Genomic DNA, 25,785 nt, shown 5'->3' on the forward strand with positions numbered 1-25,785 from the left:
ACACATGAATCCCTTCCCTTCGTAGGTACGCTGCTACTGCTGCAAGGCATTTTGTGAAAACCCTTGGGGCTGACTTTAGGCCGAATGCTAGGGTTGTAAACTGGTAATGATCCTGGTTGATGTTGAATCTTAGCAGGTTTTTGTGTCGCCTGTTCATTGGGATGTGCAGGTAGGCGTCCTTGAGATCCACGGTGGACATGTAGTCTCCGCCTCGCATTTGGGGTAGCACTTCTTGTAGTGATGTCATCTTGAATTTTTGGGTCTTTATGAATTTGTTTAGGAATCTTAGGTCCAGGATGGGTCTTAGTGTTTCGTCCACCTTTGGTACAAGGAAGTAGTTTGAGTACACTCCCTTGTTCCTTTCTCTGCATGGCACTGGTTCTATGGCTCTCTTTTTTAGTAGTTGAAGTGTCTCCTCCCTGAGTTGAGCGAGCTCTTGACCCGAGCGCTGTTTTCTCTTTGGTTTCTTGTTTGGAGGCTTTCTCTCTAACTCTATGCAGTATCCGTGCTGTATGACGTTGAGAACCCATTTGTCTGAGGTTATTTGTTGCCATTGTTGTAGGTAGAGGCCCATTCTTCCGCCCACCGGTGTTGCATGTTCGTAGGCGCTTGTTTTGTGTAACCCCCTTGGTGTTCTTACATTGCGCTTCACCCTTCGGGGTATGCTGTGGGTGAGCATCCTCTTGCATGTGTAGTCACTTAGATGAGGGTTGGTCTCCCCCTCTCCTCCTTTGGCCACGTCCGTTTCCTCTCCCTCGAAAGGACTGGCCTCGAGGCTGGTACTGCCAGTTCTGCTTCTGCTGTCCCTGCTGGCTGTGACTGTCACCCTGCTGCCCATGTTGGAATGTCTGGTGCGACGTACCCTGCTGGCTTCCTCCCCTTCCGTAGGGTCTCCGATTTGGGGTGCCTCTTCGCATCCCTCTGAATTGCAGGGCCCCCATGGATCTTGCCGTCTCATTTTCCTTTTTCAGTTGGGTGAGCTTCTTGTCCACAGTTTCCCCGAACAGCGTTTCACCGTTGAAAGGGGTGCTCAGTATGTTATTCTGGACTTCCTGCTTGAATCCAGAAATTCTGAGCCAAGCCTGTCTCCTTTTAGTGATCCCTATGGCCATCAGTCTGCTCGAAGTTTCCGCCCCGTCCAATGCAGTCTTGATGCATGAGTTGGCGATATTCTTCACTTCCTCCACTAGATGGGAAGCCCTTTCCTCTCTTCTGGGAGATGCTTGACTAGTTCCCCCATCTCATCCCAGTGCTGGTACTGGTGTCTGTTCAGTAGCGCGTTTGAGTTCGCCATGCGCCAGTGCATTGCGGCATTTCTTTCTACCTTCCTTCCAGTGAGGTCCATCCTTCTGCTCTCCTTATCAGGAGGTGGCCCCGATGTCGCCGGCACATTGGCTCTTTTCCTGGCCGTGGAAGCAATGATGGAATCTGCAGTGACCGATCCCTTGATGTAAGGAGGATCCTGCGAGGAGTGCTTGTACTTCTTTTCCGTTCTGGGCGTGATAGACCGGCATGTTCCCGGGTCCATAAACGCCTCCTTCCCTTGGTTCATCACGCTTTGGAGCATGGGGAGGAACTGGCTCCTTGTCTGGATGGGAAGCAGAGTTTCGAGTAGAAAGTCTGCTTTCGGCTTCTACTCATCCAATTTCTCGCCAAAGGCCGCTGCAGCACTCTTTACGACCATGTTGTACGCCCCGATGTCGTCAGGCGGCGAAGGCCTCGAAGGATACGAGTCCACGGGCTCTTCGGGGTTTTCGGTGTCGATGTCCTGCCATTCCAGCTCCTGGCTCGTTGTCGGCGCCGAGCCGTAGAACGACTGCTGATCCTCTTCATCACCTTCTCCCTCATAGTAGGTGCCTTCTTCCTTCAGGACCCCTCGACTGCTCTTCGGTGTCGAAATCTCCTTCTTCCTCGATCTCCACGACATCCGTCGACGGGACCGTTGGGATCTTGAATTGTTTCATTCTCTCGTCGAACTCCTTCTTCCTCTGAAGGATGCTCTTCATCTCCGCCTCAAGCCTTCTCTTTTTCTTTTCCATGCTTGAGATGTGCTCCGCATCGACCGCAGGTCTCTTCGACGGAGCTTGCGTCAACGCGGTCTTGTCTTTCGTCGCTGAACGTCCCACCTCGTGGGTCTGTTTAGACGAACTCTGCCTCTCGGCGGTCTTCGGCCCCTGGGAGTCCTTGTCGAAGGATCCGCTCGGCCTTTTGTCCTTTGAACCACTGGCGGACGTCGAAATTTTCGGCGCCGGTGTTTCCTTCGAGGACTTTGACTCATTTTTTCGAGAGTCACCATCCGATTTTCGGGGCCCTTTCGGTGGTTTTGAACTCGACGTGTCTCTTAGCTCGTCAGACGTTTTCTTATCGGTCTCTGCGACCGTGAAGACATCAGGTCCCTCGGCGATGTTGTCTTCATCGTCGGTGGAGAGGCCCAGATCGTACAGAGACAGTGCCTTACCCTTGCCTTCCATGCTGAAGTTGGCTCTCATCTGACGTTCTTTCACCCGGAGAGTCTACGGCGTGAAAGCGGAGCAGGCGTTGCAGTCCTTGTTCTCGTGGTCGAACGGTAGGCAAAGGTTGCAGACCGGATGTTGGTCCTTCTGCGCGTACTTGTGGTGGCAGTTAGGGCAGAACTTAAATGGTGTCTTGTCCATTGCGCTCAGAGCCTCTGAGTGCGCATTTTCCTATGTGCGTCGAAGAATTCGAGGATCCCCTCCTTCTTCGTCGTCCCGGCTGTAATACCTTTCTCTCTGTAGTCTTCTAAAGGTTTTCCTTCAATGACTCTCGCGTATTTTTCCTTCTTCCTTCGTCTCAAACTCTGGAGCTTCTCGATGACGATCCAGACCCAACGGCGGAAAAAAGAATCTGAAGATGGCGCCCCAAAGGTGGGACTTCCGCAGGAAGCACGACGACGTCACGAGAGGTGCACCAAATGGTGGGATGTCGACGCCCACATGGGCTACAAAAAAATTTTAAAAAAAAGAAGAAGAAAGACTACGAATCCGGACCCAACCACCAGATCGCGGAATAATGCACAGCATAGTGAATCCATAAAGATTCACGCTGCAAAACTATGCTCTCAGTCACCAAGAATGGCACGTGATGAGCATGAGCTCTGATCTCGTTGATCATGATTACGCCTGATGCATACGAGTGGATTACACTACAGTAGTACTGGCGCACAGATTTTCTTTCACACACAATTCTGTGGCGGCAAAGGCACCATGTGGCTAGAAACTCAGCCCAAGAGCATGGTAGCAATACAGACCTCCAGCCAGTGGCAGAAGGACTATGGCGCACTGGAAACACAAGCTGCGCCAAACTCTGCATCCATCCTAACTGTTGTTTTAAACTATGATGTATGTCTCTTCTTGATTTTCTTTTAGTTATACCACTTTGGATGCAAATCGTAAGTTACAAATCCACCCACTTACGCACACCTAAGGGTGCGTCCCATCACTTCACTTATTTACAGTGGCAGCTGGTAGGGGACAGCTTGTTTAGGGTCGCTGCCAGCCCTAACAGCACTGGTTCTGAAGAAAGCCACCTTACATAGATTGGATTGGCTGACAGATGAAGACAATTTCTGGATGTGTGAGATTATTTTTTCTCTTTCTCCTCTACCTTTGTTTTGAATCCTACCCCAGGAACTCACTATTAAATTCATATTGATCGGGGGCGCTAGAGGGCGCACAGCGGAATGGCTGCCTTGTGAGACAGCTCCGCCGGAAGGGGACGAGCAACGACACAACCGAGCATGTGAGGGGCTGAAAAACAGCGAAAATCGCGGTATTAATAATCGGACACGAGCGTCCACGCGTGGCTGGGGTGCAGGACAGACTACCGGCGCTGGAGGCTAGGAGATGAACTGTTGACCATCTGGCTGGAATCGAGGCTCTTGCAACGCAAGATGGCGCCGCCCGGAGAGACCGAGGGCTGCTGTGGCGAAGAGCCGATAAAATCACCGATGCGGGCTGCCCCTGTGCACTGGGGATTGTAAGAATGCCACTGCCTCTGGACGCTGGTACTGCGATTGTGGTTCGTGCTCTCCGGAGCAATATTTGCTGACGACTGGTGAGGCAAGAAATGGCGGCGGCGACCGGCTCGGACTCCCGATCCGGATGAGAGTGGCGTCGGATGTAGTCTGAGACATCGGTATCTGGCGACACTGGCACCACGTAAGACCCTGCCACACACTGCTTCCATGAGCGCGGCGAAAGTGAACATGGCCCGCGTGACACTTGTGCTCCTGCCTGCCTGGAGGCACTGACTCCCTGTGGTATCGGGGATCTGAGGGCTGACCAGCATGACTACGGGAGGGCGAGGCTGCAGCGAGGGTGACCTGCGGATTACTGGTCTCGACGGCCGCCGTCACGCCGACGGAGATGGGGGTCTGATCCTCGGCGCTTACAACGTTGCCTGCTAGAAAACGTGAGTGCACCAGAATGGCTACTGCGAATGTTCACTGATCCTGGGGCGTGCGAGGTAACTGGAAGTGGCCTGGATTGCTGGCTGTCCTGCACTACATTGCACGCCTGCTGTGTGGCCTCCTTGATTCTGAACGAGTCAGAGGGGCGCTGTGTGCACTTTCCACCACCAAGGCTAATGTGGCTGGAGGAGGCTGGAGGCGAGTGGACTACACGGCGGGTGTTGGTGCGGGCGCGGACATCCAGGGCGCTGCAAACGCGTCGGAGACCTGCACGTGGATTGACCGGGGTCCATTGAGACTGCGGGTGGAGGACTGCGACGCCTAAACTGGGGAGCCTTGCAGTTGATTTTTTTCTGGTGGCCGACGGTGGAGGAGAGCGACATGGGGAAACCGGATAAGGCCTAATCTAAGCTCCCTTTTGAATCCAAACGCCAAGCGAAAGGCGCCGCAACGCTATCGGACACTGCCCTTGATGCTGGAGAGGCGATGGCCACAGGTATGGAGGGGGTGCTGCAGGCCATCCAGCAGAGCCTGCAGGACATAAATGGCAAACTGGACACTATAACGCTACGCGTTGACAATATGGCGGCAAAGCTGGATGGACATGGGGAGAGACTGGTGGAGGCGGAAAATCGCATTGGAGTGGTGGAACAGGTTTCCCAGGCCACGGCTCAAAAATGTGCGGAGGTTGAGCAGCTGCTGGACGTGCTAAAAAATAAGGCGGAGGATTTGGAAGCACGGTCGCGACGCAACAACGTAAGAATCACGGGGGTTCCGGAATCCACCAACGTTGGGCGAATGGAAACGTATGTGGAGGAGCTGATTCGCAGTGTCTTTGGCGCGGAGCACCTCTCCCCGATGTTCTTAATTGAACGAGCGCACCGATCATTGGCGCCGCGGCCGAAGCCTGGAGCGCCCCCACGTCCTATAGTGGCTAGAGTCCTTAACTATAGGGATCGAGATGACATCTTACGGCTGGCGCGAGAAAAGCGGCAGATAACGCATCAGGGAAATACGCTGGAATTTTATCCGGACTTCACAGTAGCGGACCAACTGGCGCGGAAGGAATTCAATCCCGTTAAGAAAAGGCTGCGTGACTTTGGAATTGATTATGCCATGCTGTACCCAGCCAGGCTCCGAGTGACGCACTAGGGCCGAGCAGCAATATGTCACACGCCTAAGGCAGCGCAAGATCTCGTCAAACAAATTGGCGCCAAACGTAAAGAGCGGCAGAGAAAGGAACAGAATCCGGATGCAGACTAGAAGGCGGAAAAGGAGCGGGCTTCGGAAGGCGGCAAAGCCAGTCGTGCGAGGCTGAAGAGATGACCGCACTTTGCAAGGTGACGGCCCTAAGCCAGTCCCGGAACCTCGGGGAAAGAGCAACGCTGCCTTGCACTGGCTGTGGGACTTCTCTGATCTGCTGTAGACTGTAATTACGAGTGGTGTGAACTATATTGCCCTTACGCACTATCTGCTGAACTATGGCACCTCCACGTGCATGCAGATCGGATGGGCCTTGAGACTGTTGTTTGATGATTGCTGGGGGGTAACGCACCACAGACTCGGGACTGCACTATTGGCAAGCACTGTTTGACCTGTGTGTGGCCTAATAGGCCTGAGGGACTGAGAGTTGATGGCCCAGATGTTGGAGGTAGGGCGCCACCCATGGGCGGTGGTCCCCTGATGCATGTGGGGTTACAGGGTTGGCTGCAGGGATGTTAATGAGGCGTTGTCCACCAAAAAGCGGGTGTGCACTACTGTGGGGCGGTCGGAAACACTTGGTTACATGGTCACTGTGAGATATGTCATACGACAATACGCTACCTGTAATAGCATGATAAACTCTAGGCTCCGACTCCTATTGTATTCCCGTCCACATCCATTTAGTTGGATGGAGATGTGTGCTCTGGGCGATACCCCAAAGCGGGTGATCCCCGACCTCCGTTAATTTAGGTTAGGTTATTTGTGTGGGGTATGTCTTTGGCATGTCATTGGGGTGCTGAAGTGGGTGGGGGGGAAGGGAAAAGGAGTTGGAAAGTTGGTTTGTTGGTCGCAGTGCATGAGATGCATCGCTGAAATCCGAATAATTATACTGGGAAACAATGAGGTCACTTTGCGATCAGATAATCACTGGAACACACTAATCGAATGCTTGTATTGGGTATGCCTTACTAGCACTATTGATAAATGGTGGACGCAAGGGTAGGGGCTGGGTGCCTCAAATTGCTGACGTGGAATGTGCGGGGGCTTAATAACCCCCAAAAAATCAGACAGACACTGGCATACTTAGATAGGCTGCACATAGATATCGCACTAATACAGGAGACGCATTGTGCGCCGACGCATAAGTCTAGTGTGGGGCGAAGATGGGCTGAGTCAGTGCATCACTCTAAGTACTCATCCTATGCCAGAGGGGTTTTAATACTGGTTAAAAGGGGACTACAGTTTAAGATAGAAAATACTGTGGCCGATGAACTGGGACGCTATGTGATTGTTACAGGTATACTGCGGGGGCAGAGACTGGCCATTGCGAGCACATATGGGCCAAATGTGGATGGTCCGCAATACTATCATTCCATATGGGGCAAGCTGAGGGACCTATAAGCTGCGCACTTGATATGGGGTGGAGACTTCAAAATAGCGTTATGTGATGACCTAGACAGATCTGGGTCGACGACTGAACCTCACAAACGGGCGCTACATGTATTGAAGGATATAATGGTAGATAGGGGACTTATTGATATTTGGAGAAGTAGGAGTCCTGAGGGGAGGGAGGCCACGCACGCATCGGCAGCGCACGGTAGTTGGTCCCGCATCGACTACTGGTTAGTATCTGGGGACATTGCTTTATGGACTCGGGAGGTAAGACATTTGCCACGAACACTGTCTGATCACAACCCAGTGCTCCTATCCCTGGAATTCCCACACTATGTGCCGCCTCCCTTCAGTTGGAGATTTAACGCAAAAGCTCTCCTAGATACAATGTATGTAGACACGATCGAGCAGGCGATACAGGAATATTTTGATCATAATGCCCCTACTATGAAAGATCCCGGCGTACTGTGGGATGCTTTTAAAGCAACGATCCGCGGTGTCTGTATCAGCACGAACGCTGGTATCCTAAAAGACATAAGGCAACAGCTAAAGGTGAGAGAAGACAAACTGCGAATACTGGAGGGGGAATATGAGAGAACACAAGATACCAAAATATTAGGAGACATCAGAAAAATACTATCTGAGTATCAAAACTATGCGGAGGATGAAATTAAATACACGGCGAAACGGCAGACAGCGAGGGCTTACGGGGAGGGGGGTAGGTCGGGCAGACACCTGGCAGCTAAAATATGTGAAGGTCACGTACCGCAGAACATTTATGTGGTACGCAGTAAACCGGGGGAAAAAAGATTTGGCACACAGGAAATATTAAGCGAGTTTGTGACTGCATATGGTGAAACATATGCCTCCAGACCCACGGCGGACCCGGACGAGATAATGGAGTATCTAGAAGATGTGGCGATAGCGTGGCTGTCGGACACGCATAGGGAATACCTGTCTCTGCCTATCACGGTAGAAGAGGTCACGGAAGTTATTAAAAGATTGCCAAATGGTAAAGCCCCGGGCCCAGATGGGTTTACGTGCGAATTTTACAAGGCCTTCGTGGATAAGCTAGCACCTCGCTTGGTGGAGATGTATGGTAATGCCCACGAACAGCAGAGCTTGCCTCCGACTCTACGCGAGGCACTCCTGCTGGCGTTGCTCAAGCCGCAAAAAGACCCAGAGCTCTGTGACTCGTACAGACCCTTGTCTCTTATAAACGTGGACAATAAGATACTGGCCACACTGCTTGCTGCGCGGCTGAACCCCTTAATGTCTAAGCTGATATTGCCTGATCAATCTGGGTTCATCCCATCGCGTTCCACCGCACACAATACACGGACTCTATTTGCACTGTCGCACTACCTGACACCCACGACCAAGGCTGCAGCGGTGTTTCTAGACGCGGCCAAGGCCTTTGATTCGCTGGAGTGGCCATATCTAAATACAGTGCTACGGAGGATGGGCTTTCCGCCCATGTTTCTCCAATGGATACAATTGCTATATGATGCACCAGTGGCGAGAGTTCGGGTGAATAAATACATCTCAGAGCCCATTGATATCCGTAGGGGGACTAGACAGGGGTGCCCTTTGTCCCCGCTACTGTTTGCCCTAGCGCTAGAGCCACTAGCATGTAAAATTAGGCAGGGACATCATTACTCGGCTCTTCAATTTGCGCAAAGACCGCTGCACATATCACTGCATGCCGATGATATGTTATTATATGTGAGGGACCCCGGGGAAAATCTGAACCCATTACTAAGGGAATATATCAAATTTGCACATCACTCAGGTATACATATAAACTGGGCTAAATCTTTGATTATTCCCTTGACGGACAGCACGCAACCGCACCCCATGGAATACCCCTTGGAATGGCAGACCGAACCGGTGAAATATTTGGGTGTGTGGTATCACCGTGACCCTGAAATCGTTATTAGGACAAACTATGGAAGGTCAATCGATGCGCTGGAAGGGAAAGTGCGGAGGTGGATTCAACTACCGCTGTCTCTGGCGGACCGCATTGCCATTGTTAAAATGGTGATATTGCCGAAACTATTGTACCTTTTCAACAACATACCCATCCAGCCCCCCACTGAGGTCTTTCGTCGCATCACCTCGCTGGTCCTCCAGCTAATCTGGGCGGGTAAAACGGCTAGGGTTGACTTACAGACGCTTACATTGTCATACTGCCAGGGGGGATTCGGTGTTCCTGATGTTTTGCTGTATTACCTTTGTGCGCAAGCGCAATATGCGCATTTTTGGTATCACAAAGTCCCATACCTCACACATACTGCAATTGAGGAAGGGGACGCCCTACCGATCCCGTTGGAAGCAGTTATAACACATCGTAGACCACCATTACATAAGAATGACATCAACACGATCAATGCCACAAACAAAGCCTGGCATATTATGGGCAGAAAAGCTAATAAACTGCGACTATACGCCCCGGCACTTCGGCTTCACTGGCATCCAGAGATTTCGGTCACCCAAGAAGCGGTGGGGGTCGGACTGTTGCGACAGGTTCGTATCGACACTCTGGGGGATCTTTATGAAGATGGTAGTTTCAAAACGCTTGAAAATCTGACATTTATTAGTAATAAGACACTACTGTTCCAATTTAATTATCACAGGATACAAAATGCCATAAAAAAATTGTACCCAACATACCCGGATGAACCGCCGGTACTGTCCGCTCTTCAGTGGATAATTACCACACCTACGGCGAAAAGCTTGGTGTCCACGCTCTATGCTAAACTACAAAGCGACATTGCGGCAAACACACATAAAGCTATGGAAAGATGGAATTGCTGTCTAGATGTTCCATTAACTGAGGAAGACTGGGCTATAGCTTGCACATTGACCGGTATGCTAACACCTAATGGCAATCTGCGCATTCTCCACTTCAAGTACCTACACCAGACGTATTACACACCTGCTAGACTACACAGATATGGGCTACGATCGGATTCTAGGTGTGGCCGCTGCAATAAGGAAGGGGCGGATTTTATCCATTTAGCATTGTCTTGTAGGGAGGTTATGGAATATTGGACACAGGTGACGCAGATGCTGGGGGATATGGTGGGTGGAGCGGTGGGCTGCAATGTTAGCACATGTTTGTTAGGTCTACTGCCTGGTGTGAAGGCTCAAAAGCGCAAATTTTGTGTGATTTCCTTACTATTGGCCAAACGGAGAGTATAGATCTGCTGGAATGGCAGGAGGACACCAAAACTTAAAGACTGGATTGCTGATTTAACGTATTGTAAGGATACACTAAAGACGTATGAAGAAGAATTACCTACCAGGTCGAAACCGCGAGCTTACTGGAAATACTTGACCCGATACTTGCAGCAATATCAGGTGAACTAAATGCATGTTCTAAATACAGTGATGTTCGAAGGGTGTGGAGGGCCTTTGATTAAGACTCTAACACGGATGATGGATGCTATTGTACTGTGACCACAATGTTATGGTTGTATTTACCTTGTATACCTTTCAAAAGCTAATAAAAAAATAAATAAATAAATAATTCATATTGATCAGGGAGAGTATCCTGAAGGTACTTTTAAGATTCACACTCACTAAATTCACTTGGGCACTAAGACAAATCCTGCTTGCTGTAATTAGGCATCGCAGCACACCTAAGAGGCACTCGGCCCCCTAGGTGGGAAACTAATGACAAAGTATGCCACCAACTAGATTGGTGGGTGAGGGTTCTTTAAAAAACCTAAAGGTTTTTTTTCTGAGAGACAACTTCATGTTAACCAGATTCTAGTTAAATGATTTAGTATTCAGATAGTTCTCATTGGTTGGTACATGTATTTAGGGGAGATTGGCGAGCATTTTTGTTCCTTACTCTTTTCTGTTTAGTATATCATATACCTAACTACAATAAACTAAAGAATGGCATTAAGGGGCGGGCATTTATGGGATAGCCCTACTTTTGATCAAATCCTTCCTAAATTGAGCATAGCCATCACAATAATATTGTTAGCGCAATTTCCTCTACAAATGCGTTACATGAGGAATTCCCCAAGGGCTATACCCATCAATTTCACTTTGCAAATTTATAGGCCTCTTGCTCAAAGGAATCTCCCAACATGGGCTACTATTTCAAATGCATGTGGGTGACAAGGTGATACACATTCATCTAGAAAAGACCCTAGAATTCCGGACTACCAATTCCGATGGCCTTAGATGAAGAAGTAAATTACCTTTGGTAATACTCCTTCTGGTGGATACTCTACCTACAGATTCCTCCCTTAGAATATCACTCTGGAGCCTGACTGGATCTGGAGAAGTTTATAGCAGTGCTCCTGCATGCCAGTAGGAGCTCTTCACTGGGTCCATACTGTCCCTGAAGTGACAAAGGAGCCCAAAATAAGCAGCACCCCTGCTGACGTAAGTTTTTTGTCTTTACCCTTTCCACGCTCATAGAAGGAGAGTGCTAACAACTTTTAGAGACAATGTGCAGGCTACTAACTTAAGACCTTTCAAATGTTAAAAAGAGGTCACTCCACAGAAAGAGGGCAGTGAGGAATTTGTGGTTAGATAATTATAGATAAAAAGCAGTATCAAAGAAGAGTACCTTTTTCTTTTGATGGGTACTTCTATCTACAGATTCCTCACCTTACACCTTGAAATAGATACCAAAGCAGTACCTCTCAAAGGTCTTGGACCAAAAAGGGTTGCAGAACAGAATGGACGAGGGGACCTTGTCGTCTGGCCTGGGTGCTAAGACAGTAGTATTACATGAACATGTGAACCAACAGCCACTTTGCAGACTGGCAGATACCAAGGATATGCACTCCTTGTGCCAACACAGTAAAGTGGCCTTACTCTGAAGGAATGGGCTCTCAGATCTACTGCAGGCTGTTTCTTGGCCATGTGTAGCAGATCTTAATGCAGCGGGCTATTCACTGTGACAAAGACTTCTGTACAGCCTTTGCTTTCTTCGCTTCAGAGAACCCCACAAAAAGTTTATTTTCTACTTGATAATCCTTTGTATTTTAGGATCCACCCAATGTAGTCCCTCCTCTGCTTTCAAGGTGTGAAGCACAGCAAAGAAAACTGATACAGTGATCGACTGTCCAATGTGGAAGGGCAACATAACTTTTGACAAGAAGGCCACCGGAGTCCTCAGAACCAAGTTGTCTGCTGAAAAACGTGGTGTAGGATGGTAGCACTGGTTCTAACTACAGTTCACTCCTGTAACAAGCTGATGAAATCACAATGAGGAAGACAGTTTTAAAGTTTAGGAGATGCAGAGAACAGATATGCTTAGTCTCGAAGGATGTATAAATGAGGAACGTTGAGACTAAAATAACGTCTCACTGTGGCATTACAAAAATTTGGGGGGGGAACACGAGTCTTAAACCTTTAATAAATCTAAACACAACAGGTGATTTGATCAATGACTGTTCAGCAAATATAGATAGGACGAAAGAGCTGACAAATACCCTTTGACAGTGCTCACTGCGAAGTCTTGCTGAGATAAAAGCAAAGCAAACAAAAGTAAATCCAAAAGCTTTGCTTGTAAGGGGCGAGTGTTGCTGGCGCCACACCAAGTTATGAACTTATCCCTACATCCAGCGAAGATGTATTTCAAAGAGGGCATAAGGCGGCGAGGATGAGATACACCACTTAAGGCACCAAATCGCATGCAGTCACTTGCTCCCACTAAATCTCCAGGATGGAGGTGTAACCTGCATATATTTGGGTGGAGGACCTTGACTTGTTGCTGAGACAGAAGGTCCTGGCGTAGTGGTAGCCTATTATAGGACAGATGCTCATGACCAAGAGTTCTGGCTGCCGATTCACCTGGGTCAAAATCCAGGGCCACTAGGCAGACATGGGCCTGATCGGTCTTGCTCATTTTCAGAACTCGCTACAGGAGTGGTAGTAGAGGGAAGGTGTACAATGCCCCCCCTTATTTCATTGCAGCTGGAACGCATCTCTTAATGAGTGTTCTTGTGGAAATTCTAACACTAAATACTTCATACTGCATGTTCAACAGTGGCAGGGAGGGAGAGTGGCTTGATGCAGGACAAAATTAAGTCAGTCACCTACCACTGTAATTCTTGAGATGTACCATCCAGGATCTGGGTGGTGTTGGGAGGAGGTATTGATGATAGGCCTACTGTGACTTCAAGTTGCAATGTAGGCCTGGCACGTTTAAACTGACTTAGTTGGCAAGGAGGATGCACTTAGCCAAGAGGCTAAAAAGCCTCAAAGACTTTGCGGTCATGCCACTGTATAACTTGATGCTGCAGCGGTCTCTGGGGTGCAGAGCCCTGCGTCTATTGTGCATCTGACAATAAAATTTGTTTTTTAAAAAAAAAGCCTCAGACACCCTCACCTGGATCCGGCATAGAGCCTGAAACATTGAGATCAAAACCCGAATTTCCTGGACTGGTTGCAGTGAAGAAAAAAAAACATTAACTCTACTGTGTCTAGGATCGTCCCAATCAATAAAAGGCCATGAGAGGGAGTCAGTTGAGACTTCAGCTCATTTATGGTGAAACCTATGTGAAAAGTTCTGATGTCGTCCAGAGGCGGTCAATGATGGACTGCGCTGAGCCCACCTTCAGCAGCCAGCCATCGAGGTACAGGAACACCTGACCTCAGAAAACGGGCAGCAAATCCCACCCCCCCAATCACTTTTGTCAATACGCGAGGGGCACTGGTAAGGCTGAAAGGGAGCACGGCAAACCGAAAATGCTTCTGGCCCAGCTTGAACCACACGTAACATCTGGGGAATTCAGGATGGTTATCTGAAAATATGCCTCTTGCAAGTACAAGGATACAATCCAGTCAACTTGGTCCATAACATATAGGATGTGGGCCAATGTGAGCACCTTGAACTTGTCCTTAGACAGGAACGCGTTCAGAGTTTGGAAGTACAAGATAGGCCTATGGCCTCTGTCTTTCTTCAGGACAGGTAAATAACAGAAAAAGCAACTCTTTTCTGCCTCCAAGTCCTGTACCCACTCAATGGCACCTTGAGAAGAGCAACAGGCATATCTCATGCAACAACATGGACAAATGCTTAACTGTAAACTCTAGTGTGGGAGAACTATTGGGTCGGGAGGAGGAAAAAGGTGGGATGTAGGATTTCTGAACAATTACAAGGACAATCTGCAACATGTACTCAATCACAAACCCAGGAGGACGTTGTGGATCCTGCCTCCACCGGGTGGACAAGCACACTAAGGGAAAACTAAAGCAGTTTGCTATCCATGCTAGCAGGAGAAGAGGAGTTAGAGGTCTGATGCCCCCATTGGCCAAAAAGCTGTCTGCCGGTACAGCATCCATGGCCCCAGAAGGACTTTGTTACCTACTGCATCACTGGCCAGGAAGGCTCGGTCTGCCTACATTTAGAATAGCCCCTAAATTTCCTGAACTGGTGTGAAAACTGTTTGGTGGAAGACAACAGCCCCAAGGAATGTGCCATAGCTCTTCTCTCTTTAAAGCGTTTCAAAGCTTGAGTCCCCCTTACTCCACAAAATAGCCTGGACTCACGAAGGAGCATATACATTAGCAAAGCATATTCATTGCCATGGAAACCGGTGGACATCAGCCAGGTAGGTCTACGGAGGACAGTATTAATACTGACCCCTCTGCCAATGCAATCTGTGGTATCCAAAGTGGCACAGATAACATACTTCGCCATGATCTGCCCTTCATGTATCATTTGAGACCAAAGAAGCCAAAAGATCCTCCGGGACTGGTGGCAAGATCTACCTGGCAGTGTCTTACATGGCATGTGTCTAGCTTCGCAACAGATAAGCAAGAAGATGGGGGTCAACCAAGCAGCCATCAGAGTATCTGTGAGGGTATCACTAACTCAAAGGAAGGGCTCAAATTTTGCTGTCCCAGGCTGTATAATTTTGGTCAAAACATCTGTTTTAATCTCAAAGGACGGCAGCTATAATTCCAACACTTCTGCTACCCGAGAGTGGGTCTCGTGGCCAGAGTTTAAATCTGTACTCTAGTTGGTATAGGCCAAGAAACTGGTCTAAGTTAGACAGACCATACCGAAAAGGGACCCATCTGTGGTTACCCAACTGGAAGGCCCTTCTGTTCACAGGGGCCAAAGCTGAGCCAGAGGCAGAGCCTAGAACGCATTGAAAATCTGCAGCATGATCTCCTTAAAGGCCTTGATGTGCGTGAGGTCATTGACACTTTGGAAATTTGAGGCGCTTCAGGATCAATTCAGGGATCCATTCAATGGATGGTGATCTTAAGCGAGTGGGACTTGCATCTTGATGCCCTTGCTCTTTCTCTGTAAAGTCAGAGGGGTGAGATTGGGTCAACTCTCACTTCCCTGTCTTATGCTTGTGCTTGGACCTGAATTTATCGTAGGACTTTGGGCAGAAAGTGGAGCATTAATGGGAGTGGCACCATAACTGTGACAGGACCCATGACATGGAGCAGGATCTGCAAGTCTGCAGCTACTACTTCCTGAGTTCAACGACATACAACTTTGTCTCAAATCAGATACAATGGGAGCACTTGTCACACAACTAGGAGTTGTGTCGGGAGCCCAGGCGCCAGACTCACCTTGTGTGGGTCTGTGACACACATCTGCTTTCACAGTCACAGCAGGGCTTTAAGTCGGTCATTTTTGGTGGGACAATCGTTTCCTAGCACTTTAGGAAATCGCTTTTGGTATTTTCGCCCAACCAATAAGGTTGGGAGAATAACGTCAGATCCATGTTGATAGGTACAGAAAGAAAGGAACGCATGTGGATCTGCAGGGATGGCTCTTATATGTGGCTTTACTCCAACACTTCCAAGTTGGTATGGCACCAACAGGGAGCCACATGATGTCACATGGAGGTGTTCTGGAGCATCGCTACACAATTTTCGGGATCCAGTCTGGCACCTGGAAAATATTTTATGATGCACAGGGATATATGGAAAACCAAACTTAAGAGACCAAAGTAAACAATTCAAATGTGCTGTTTAGTTATCCAGGTTGAGTCAGTGTTGGCAACAACTCAGACTATAGGTGAGAGGAAGAACCAACCATACACTATATACTTCAAGTGATCAATACTATATAGAATTAATACATTTTATTAGTTAAGGTATTAATTACAAATTCTCCCTCCAGGACAGAATATCATTATTGATCACCACCAAAGGCATGTAGCTTTATTCTACTTACTAATCAATGACTGGAATTACATAATTAAGACCATAATATTGCAGACATGGTTGAAAGAGTTAGGAATGAGGTAGAGACTGTACAGTGTGGAAAGTAGTTTATAAAACTGTAAAAAGTTGTCTTACATTCAAATCTCAAAACAATCCTCACTATTTTATATTCAAGATTAAATTAGAGCCACAACAGAATACAGATGTTTGGGCACGAGAAAGCAGGAGCTTGTTTTAGATTGGTCAGTGCTCTAAAATTCCCTCATACATTTGTGTTCCACCCTACTTAAGAGGATGTTTAGAGAAAATGGTTTGATAAATTGTGAGATACAAGGATGCAAGGTGTTTACAAGAAGTGAATAAAGAGAATATTTCACTATCTCATAGAGGAGAGATTTGTAGAAACCCATCTGTGACTTACATACTTTTAATAGTATTAGTTATGTGGTCAAATATAAGAAAAAAGAAAGATGATCTTGATTTTTATAAGACTGGTAACATGAACAAGGGGAATGGAAGGCATAGGTGACGAAGATTTTTTAGAAGAGGAGATTAAGAAGTAGCCTGATGAAATATGGAACAAATTCCTTGATTACTAGATAAATCAGTACAATAGGACAGAAGTGTATGTAATTTATTTAAAATTATTTTTGTTTTAGGGTAAGCTCATCACTGGACTTTATGAGATGCTGGATACACAATTTATATCAAGTTCTTAAGTTGAAATGAGGAGCGGTGTGAGAGGTGGTTGGGAGAGAGATTTTTTTTATAAAAAAAAGGAAGCTCAATTTCTAAGGTGGATCGTTAATGACAATCAACACATTGACCTATTTTTGCATCACAACTCTTTAAAACAGAAGCTCACAAAATCTGTTAACACAGAGCTGAAAACTAAGAAATTTTATAAAAATAAACAACAAAAAGAAAACAGACAATGGGGATGTGAGATGCATGTAACTGATCAATTACTATGTACTGCTTCTCAACTAGTTAAGCAATTTCTAGCCGCATGAAAATCTATATAAAGATTTTCTTTTTTAAATACACATTTTGAAGTATGTGAAATAAAATAAAAATAAATAAAATCAAAGAAACTAGTTTGAAAACATTAATTATGAGGAAAAAACAAAGGAAAAAAACCTGCTTTGCCTTTTTCAAGGGTCTACCAGGTTATTGGTCAGTGGAGAAATTTCCCACTATTCAACTTTTGTGCCTTTGTAAAAATCCTGTCTCTGATTTTATACTCAAAATGAGACTTTGACTAAGGTAAGAGCAAAGATACACCTTTGGAGCACATAATCACAGATCGTTGAAAGTTCTATCGTGGCTTTCACTATATTACCTGAGTGACACCATGTTTCCGAGCTCTGCTGGTAAACTTCGGAGCTTGTTGGATGACAGGTCCAAGTAAACTAAATTGTGAAGCTTTGAAATGTCAGATGGAATTCGTGAAAGGTTATTATCACTGAGATGGAGAGCAGTCAAATGTGTCAAGGTCCAAAGAGATGTACTCAAACTACGCACTCTACCTAGAAAAAAGAAAAAAAGGAAGAATTTAAAAACAATTTTATCACTAAACCAATTCCAGTACACGTTAAGCTACAAGAACACATTAACAGCAACTTAAATTCTCTAACAACCAGTATTTCATTTTTTGTCCATGTCACAATAATAGCACTAGGTTTCTAAACACATCAGAAGCTACTCAGAACTTTCAATTATCTTTACTTTACACACCTGAATCAATTTACTTGCAACAAAGCTTCTTTCAAAACATAACTCCTGAAAGAATTGTTGCAAGCTAAATTTGACTGACTTGACTGAAAAACAAACGAAACTCAGCAGGCAGAAAAGCACTACACGTTTTAGGTAATGAAATTGAAAGCATTATGTCTTCATCACTACTTCAATTCATTACTTCATCCAGCATGCATCCTACAGTTTTTTCCAAATACAACAAAAAACTAATTTTAATATCATCTACTGACCTCCTAAAATAAGAACTGATGTGTGCAACCTAATTTGCATAGAGATACAGAATAAAATGACCATGCAGCGAGTGAAGAAAGAATGCCCCCTGCAACAACCAAAATCTTCCTGGGAGGAGGGTGGGTGCAGGCAAATCTACAGCACTACATGCCACAAACAGATGCTTACAGGCTAAGCAACATTTTCTGTTTCTGGCATGTGTACCTCTAGATACACAAGCTGTGTATAGACTGTAAAGCAGCTCTCCCCTAAGCGGTGGCTAGCCAGAGTATGATGCAGAGGAATGAAAGAGTGCACGGGGTAAAGCTTGGCCAACTATTAGCTTATTGGAGTGCTAAGACATCCACACAGTAATGCTTGGTGAAAGTGTCTGGAGTGGACAAGGTAGCTTCTTTGCAGATGTCAGCTATAAGAATGCTGCCTCAGGAAAGCCATCGAGACTCCATTTTTTGCAAGTAGAATGGGGTCTGGGGGGGACAGGCAAAGACGATTTGGCTTTACCATAATAGGTCTGGATACATTTGATTAACCAAAGCGACAATCCCACTTTACAGAGAGCACAGATTTATGTGGTTAGGAAATTGAGGCGAAGAGTTGTTGTACCTTTTGGAAAGATTTTGTTTGATAAATGTAACACAAGGGCCCTTCTGACATCCAGTGTTTTAAGAGCTCTCTCCGCTACCAACTTTGGATGTGGGAAGAACACTGGGAGTTAGTTCTTTCCACCTCAGTTAATAGTTTGACTGAGGTGAAAAGAGACCACCTAGGGAAAAAAAATGGAGTTTGTCTTATGGGACCTTATCTGTATGAACTTGGAAGAAGGATCTTTGCAGGCATGGAGCCTGAAGTTCAATGACAAGCCTGAGGCAGATGATGGCCACTAGGAAGGTTACCCTCCAAGATAGGTACTGCAAAAGGCATCTGTGAAGTGGTTTAAAAGGAGGGCCCATAAGTCTGGTGAAAACTATGTTGAGAATTCACACAGGGGCAGGTTGCACCCTGGGGGGGGGGGGGGGGGGGGGGGGGGGGAATTACTCTTTTCAGTTCCTCCATGTAGGCCTTATTGACTGGGACTCTAAAAAGTGAAGTGTGTTCCCTGTTCTGGAGGTTGGCAGCAAAGAAGGTCAGGGGACATCTAATTGAAGTGTAAACAAGGCCTGACTTTTGCAGGTGAAGCATATGGCAGACAATATCTTGGACCACTACCTTGAAAGGGTTAATGTGCCTGGGACTGCAGTAGTGCATACATATTTTCCTTTTGGCTGCATAGCAGGCTCTTGTTGTAAGCATGCTTCCTTGAGGATAAACATACACTCTGGAGGAAAGTTGAGGTAGCCAAATTGTAAAACTTTAGTTGTCAAATCTCAAGTTTAACTGCTTGAGATTGGGGTGTCTGAGAGTGCCCTGGCTCTGCACGAGTTCTGGCCACTTGGACAGCTTCGTGTGAGGCACAAGAAAGAGGTCGAGGAGAATGGTAAAGTAGGGCAGTTGCAAGGATGCCACTACGATGAGAGGGAGGGATGTTTGCAGAAGTCTCCGAACCACAAAAGCAGGAAGTGAGAGAAGGGAAAAGCATTGGCAAATATCTGACCGATTCATCCATGGTGCACTGCCCATGCACTGTTGATGTGGATACCTGGAGGCAAAGATTAGGCACTGCTCTTTTTCGGTGGTGGCAAAGAGGTCTACATCGAGGAACCCCCAACAACGGAAGTATGGGAGTAGGATTTATGGGTTGAATTCCCACTTGTGAACTTGTTGCTGCATCCTCCTGAGCAGGTCTGCATAGTCATGGTCCACTGCCGGTAGATATTCTGGTAGTAGATGGACTGTGTGATGAAGTGCACACCGTCAAATGCCCAGAGCTAACTCAGACAACGTGGGGTGCTGAGGGGGGGGGGGCATATGGGGGGGGGGGGGGGGGGGGGGAAAGAGTGCATCCCTGCTTCTGTAGGTAGCACATGGCAGTCATGTTGTCTGTGCGAATGAGAACTAGCTTGTGCTGAGCTTGAATGAGGAACTACTTGAGTGCTAGCTAGACGTCCAGCAGCTCCAGGTAGTTGATGTGAAGAACCTGATTATAGAGTTTCCAAATGGCAAAGCTGCAGGTCCGGACGGGATTCCGCTGGAATTTTATAAAATATTCCGGCTCGAGATCCGCGATGATTTCCTGAAAGTATTAAGAGAGGCACAACTAGGTCATATACCAGATTCTTGGTGCAATACAACCATAATTCTTTTCAAGAAGAAGGACAAACCAGAGCTGGATCCTGCTTCGTTTCGTCCGATCTCATTAATCAACACCGATAACAAAATATTTGCAAAAATTTTGGCAACAAGGCTAGCACGGGTGATAACTCCATTAGTCTCTATTCGGCAACACGGATTTATCCCTGGTAGGGACACGACGGATCACGTCCGTCGGGTTATTGCACTATTAGACTGGGCCCAGGCTTCGGGCTCCCCCTTTGGGGCGATCCTGCTGGACGCCGAAAAGGCGTTTGACAGGGTCGCCTGGGGGTTTCTCTGGCGGGTCCTACATTGGAAGGGGGTCTGTCCTAATTTTACTCATGCTTTGCAATCTTTATATATAACGCCTTGTGCAAGTTTATCCATATCTGGAAAGAGCTCTAGTTCTTTTCCAATTAGTAGGGGTACTCGACAGGGTTGTCCCTGTTCCCCCCTTCTATTTGCTCTATATATAGACCCATTTCTCAGTAAACTTGAACTCTGCCCAAACATAGCTCGGGTTAAAAACGATACAGTTGATTTTAAAGCTTTAGCATATGCAGACGACATTTTAGTGGTTACGTCAGATGTGTCCACTTCATTCTCAGCAATAAAAACTGCAGCTCAATACTATGGTCAGTACTCGGGCTACAAGCTTAACGCCCAGAAAACTCAGGTAGTTCAAACAACCGCAATGGGCCCCTCTACTGCACCGGTAGTTCACAGTGCTCGTTACCTAGGGATAGAAATCACAGCCGCAACTGAAAGTTTGCCTGATAAGAATATCTTACCCATCATTGATAAAGTTAATTTTACGTTATGCAGACTAGATAAGTTACATCTGTCCTTGTTTGGCAGGCGTAATGTTTTAAAGATGCTGATACTCCCGAAATTTTTATACCTATTTAGGACTATTCCCCTAGAATTTGCACAGCTCAGCATCGTTCGGGCCGAAAGATGCTGTAACAGGTTTTTATGGGGTTATCGTCAGCCTCGAAGGGCCGCAAAATGGATGCAGCTCCCAATGGATAGAGGGGGGTGGTCTGTTCCCAACCTGCTTCTATACAGTTGGTCAGCGTTTATTCAATATCTTGCTGTTCCATTGTTTGGGGACAGAGCAAAACTTCCTCCATGTAGGTCACCATCTATTTTTGAGATCGGGCTAGGACATGCTGCCAAAGGGATATTAACCTCAATTCTTGAGCCCAGCTACTACAAAAAGACTAAGTTCAAAGTTATTATCTCCATGTATTCAATATGGAGGAAGGTTCGTCGTAGCTGGCCAATTACTAATATAAATTTTTATACCCCCTTGTCAGCAGCCAGAATGCTTCCGTCAATTTTTCAAGATAACGTTACAATAAGGTGGCAGGCCGCAGGTATTAAGACAATAGGGGATATGGCATACGAAGGTAATATGGCCACTTTTCTTTCCTTGAAAGAAAAGTTTTCACTAGATATTCATCATTTTTTTAAATACTTGCAGGTTCGCAGTTGTCTGCTTAAACTTCTATCCAATACCCCAACATTATTCTGTAGGAACACACTTATGGATTTAATTCTTAAAAACTCAAGAATTGGACCAATTTATAGAAACTTACTTTTAGTCTTTCCTGATGATTTATTGAAATCTAAGGCTAAACTGGAGGTCAAATTTTGTAAGCCGGATATTGATATAGCTCTGGCCTTAGATCTCTCTGCCAAGGTTCTAATCTCTGGGAGCTTACGTTCCCAAAGTTATATGGCCCTTTACGACCTTTATTACACCCCAGCTAAAATACATAAATGGGGTGGTAGCGGTGGCCACAGCTGCCCTAGATGCGGTTTAATAGCGGCTGATGATGTCCATATGTTCTTTTCCTGCCCCAAATTGGCCCAATTCGTTCAAGAAGTTCAAACATTTATTACTGTTAGCCTTAAAATCCCATTGGTTTTATCAGCTGAATTAGTTATCATGGGTTGTGAAACTGATACATCATTGAATAGAACGAGCCATGTCATCGCTTTTATATATATTGCTATGTCGCAAATCAGATTATGCATCACATCAGATTGGAAAAATTCTGCCGCCCCAACCTTTATGATTTGGAAAGCAAGGATCCTAGCACTCCATAGGCTGGAGTCAGCCGTTTTTTCACGGGGGGGGCAGAAGAAGGCGGGAAAGGGGCACATTAACATGGGCCCCATTCACACATTGGTTGGAAGGCTAAGTGAAATTTAACTGGCCCATGTAACGTTAATTTGACTTTGTTCTATTCTTGGTAATATTGCTAATGCCAAAAAAAAAAAAAAAAAAAAGAAAAAAAGGGGGGAAAAAAAAAAAAATGATGAAATGTACTGTTTTTCTTTTTCTGCTCTTTAACTATTGTTAAATAACGGGGGACTGCTTGTCCCAAACCTCTGTAATAGATTCTATTGTTTTTTAACAAGATTATATTAATTCTTTGTGTTTTCAAGCGAATAAAAAAAAAATTTAAGAAAAAAAGAATTTAGCCATGGGGCAAGGGGAGGCGACAGCCCCCAGCTTCCCTCATTAATTAAATGTTGCCATAGGCGAAGGGGTCGTCGGTCCTAAGGAGGCTTGGGGAGGGGGGGCTGCGTGCCCCCTCTTAATTGCAAAGGCCGTGTGCAGCTTGGGGTTGGCTGCATGCTGGGGGGTTTGGGAGGAATTGGCCATAGGGCACTGCTAATTACCCCACATATTATATCACTCAGTACATCTTCTATGACATCATTGGTAACACACCACTGCAACATTTGCAATGAAATTGTTGATCAGAAAACTGCATGGCTGGGGAGTGAGTTATAGTTACCTTAAAGCATGAGTTATAGTTGTTGGATATAACTATAATTCTAGGTATTTCATGAGTGAGGTCATGTGTGAAGTCATAAGCACGTCATGGCGGAGGCACAAGTTGTTATTCGTGCTGCTAGTGATAACTAGTAAATTTCCATTTTCTTTTTTTAGTTCAAAACGTTAAAGTTGTCACTGAGCAATTCACCAAACTATAACGTTACTTTAACATTTGGTTAGTCAGGGAATGTCTAAGTTTTTTTTTAAAGTTCTTTTTATCAAACACGTAAGTATAACGTTACGTCAACCTTCGGCTTTACCAGTGAATATATATATAGATAGAATTGGACTCCTCCAATTATAATTGCTCCAAGAATGTTTATCTTTTTAGTTTCTGTAACTCACATATTGAGTAATGTTCTCTGCACAGTTTTCATAGTCGTATTATCTATATTTACATACACTTCATATCTATATTTCACAAAGACACTAAATCAGTTTTACCTATAAACTATTTGTTTTTTTTATGAACATCCATTTTTAAGGTGTGGGATAGATCTTGATTGTAGAGTTATACATTTCGTTCTAATCTATTGTACAGAGTTCTTTTTCATGTGGTCAGTTATTACTGAATACTAATTTTTGATAACGGAGTCATTACAATATTTATATTATAGTAATTTTTCGGTTTACAAACTTAGGGCTCTCGTGAGCTGATGGCAAGAGACAAACACACAGTCTACTGCAGGGACTACGAGGAGGCTGTACTTCCTGTTCGGCTCTCGCGATTCGCTTGCTAGATCGTACATTTGGTATTAAGTTTATAACAATGATCTTTTATAATTTTGAGAAAGTAAAACATGATAAGTGTTGTTTAAAGTTAAAAAAAAGTTGATGTATTTTTGGATTACAGATATAAAGAAAATTCTGTTTTTATGATCTTTTGCGAGCCTCTTGCAAGACACTTGGGAGAGGAAAGACATTCCAAGGAAGGATTATGATGGTTTATATGGATGTCTTTATTTAGCAAAGAAAGTTTCCTTCCTCGTTGCTTCATTTACCAATCAATTGGATTTAGCTCTGATTAGACCTTTTTGGCTAGCTCTCTGAAATTGCAAATTGTCTGTCACTAGAACGTCAAGCTCCGATTCAGATGAACAGCCCAGTGCTCTTCCTACAAATCAGCTACCTCAGCCACCCAAGGAGTTCTTGCTGTGGCAATTGTTTTTGAATGAGGCCTGGTGGGGAAAAACAAAATAAAACAAATCAGCCAAATATGTCATATGCAAAATTTGCAAAAAGTTCAGCAGGAACAAGCAATACCACATGAATACCATTGAGATGTAGCAAAATTTGAGGGCTATGTACCCTCAACGCCCTGCTCGGGCTGAGTTACCCGGTACTGCAGAGGTGCCCACATCTTTTCAACCTGGTAATACTCTGCCTATACTCACACACAGATATCAACCCTGCTTATTTGAACAAAGCTCTTTTATGCTGCTTATGGAAACAGATTAGGTTTTCTTCTGAGACAAGCAGGGTTACACAGGACAAGCTTGTCCAAGATAATTGCTCATTTTAGCAGTAGTGTTTTTCCTTTTTAAACATTTTTTTTTTCATTTTGTTCTCCACTTTACTTTGAAAGGGATTTTTTTTACACCCAGTTTTTTGTTAGTTGTACTCTTTAAAAAAAAAATACAAAAAAGATTAAAATGTTAAAAAACAGAAAAACATTTTGTTCAAAAATATTACTAAAAAAAAAAAACTCTTTTCAAAGCTACCCACAATTTCATTATGTATGTTGTTTGTATAATGCTACCTTTTTGTAGGTCAAGCCTGGGCAGCGCATGCGCTGCTCTGCGACATGCTGTATTGGAGTATGGAATAAAAGCCCCGCCCACTCTCCGCCCATATTGGTTACTGGATTGTGTCATTGTCCTTCGCAAATGCTAGCTTCCGGTTAGTAAATAGGCTTGTTAATCCCGCCTTAGTACCAGCTTGTCTTCATTTGTAACCTCCAATGAGGACTGGCCCTTTTACTTCGTTGCTACACAGTATGTCTTTTAGTCTGGAAGCAATATTTTCTTTAATGAGTTTCTCCTACTGCAGGCACAACATGCTTTCCTGCAACATTCAGCACGGCATGCGGGCTTTCACTTTCCAAACAGCCTGGACAAAGGCGGACGCTTCTTTGAATAGGTCTCGCATTTACAAGAGTTTGAGCTATTGGCATTGTAAATGATATTGCCTTATATTTATGTGTTAATTCACAAAACAGATAAATAAAAGGCATTGTCATTTACAATGCCAATAGCTTTAACTCTCGCAAATGCGAGACCTATTGCATTAAAAATGCTTGTTTTTCCTCTTGGTGACTCTTGTGAGAGCCATGATGCTCTCATACATAGCATGGGGGACTCTCGCAAGAGGCTTGGGAGATCCAGGCGCACAGTCCTATGTGACCACTTCGAAGGGGAAGTGTTTGCTCCATTACGCTCGGGTGCATTTCACAAGAGCGTACTTTCATAATGGATCTTGTATATTTATTGAAAATATTCTGTTGTGATATGTATACATTATATGC

At 45.5% G+C, this 25,785-nt stretch overlaps 1 protein-coding gene across 1 annotated transcript in view; it reads right to left on the reverse strand.

The window, feature by feature from the left end:
• CNOT6L (CCR4-NOT transcription complex subunit 6 like) overlaps positions 1-25,785 on the reverse strand; it is an 844,987-nt gene that overhangs the window by 685,200 nt on the left and 134,002 nt on the right. Inside the window, exon 3 of the mRNA XM_085640943.1 lies at positions 17,532-17,718. Coding sequence (XP_085497069.1) covers positions 17,532-17,718 — 187 coding nt within the window. The remainder of the gene's footprint in view (positions 1-17,531; positions 17,719-25,785) is intronic.

This window comes from Triturus cristatus, chromosome 2_2 (assembly GCF_964204655.1).
Source record: "Triturus cristatus chromosome 2_2, aTriCri1.1, whole genome shotgun sequence".
Taxonomy (NCBI): domain Eukaryota; kingdom Metazoa; phylum Chordata; class Amphibia; order Caudata; family Salamandridae; genus Triturus; species Triturus cristatus.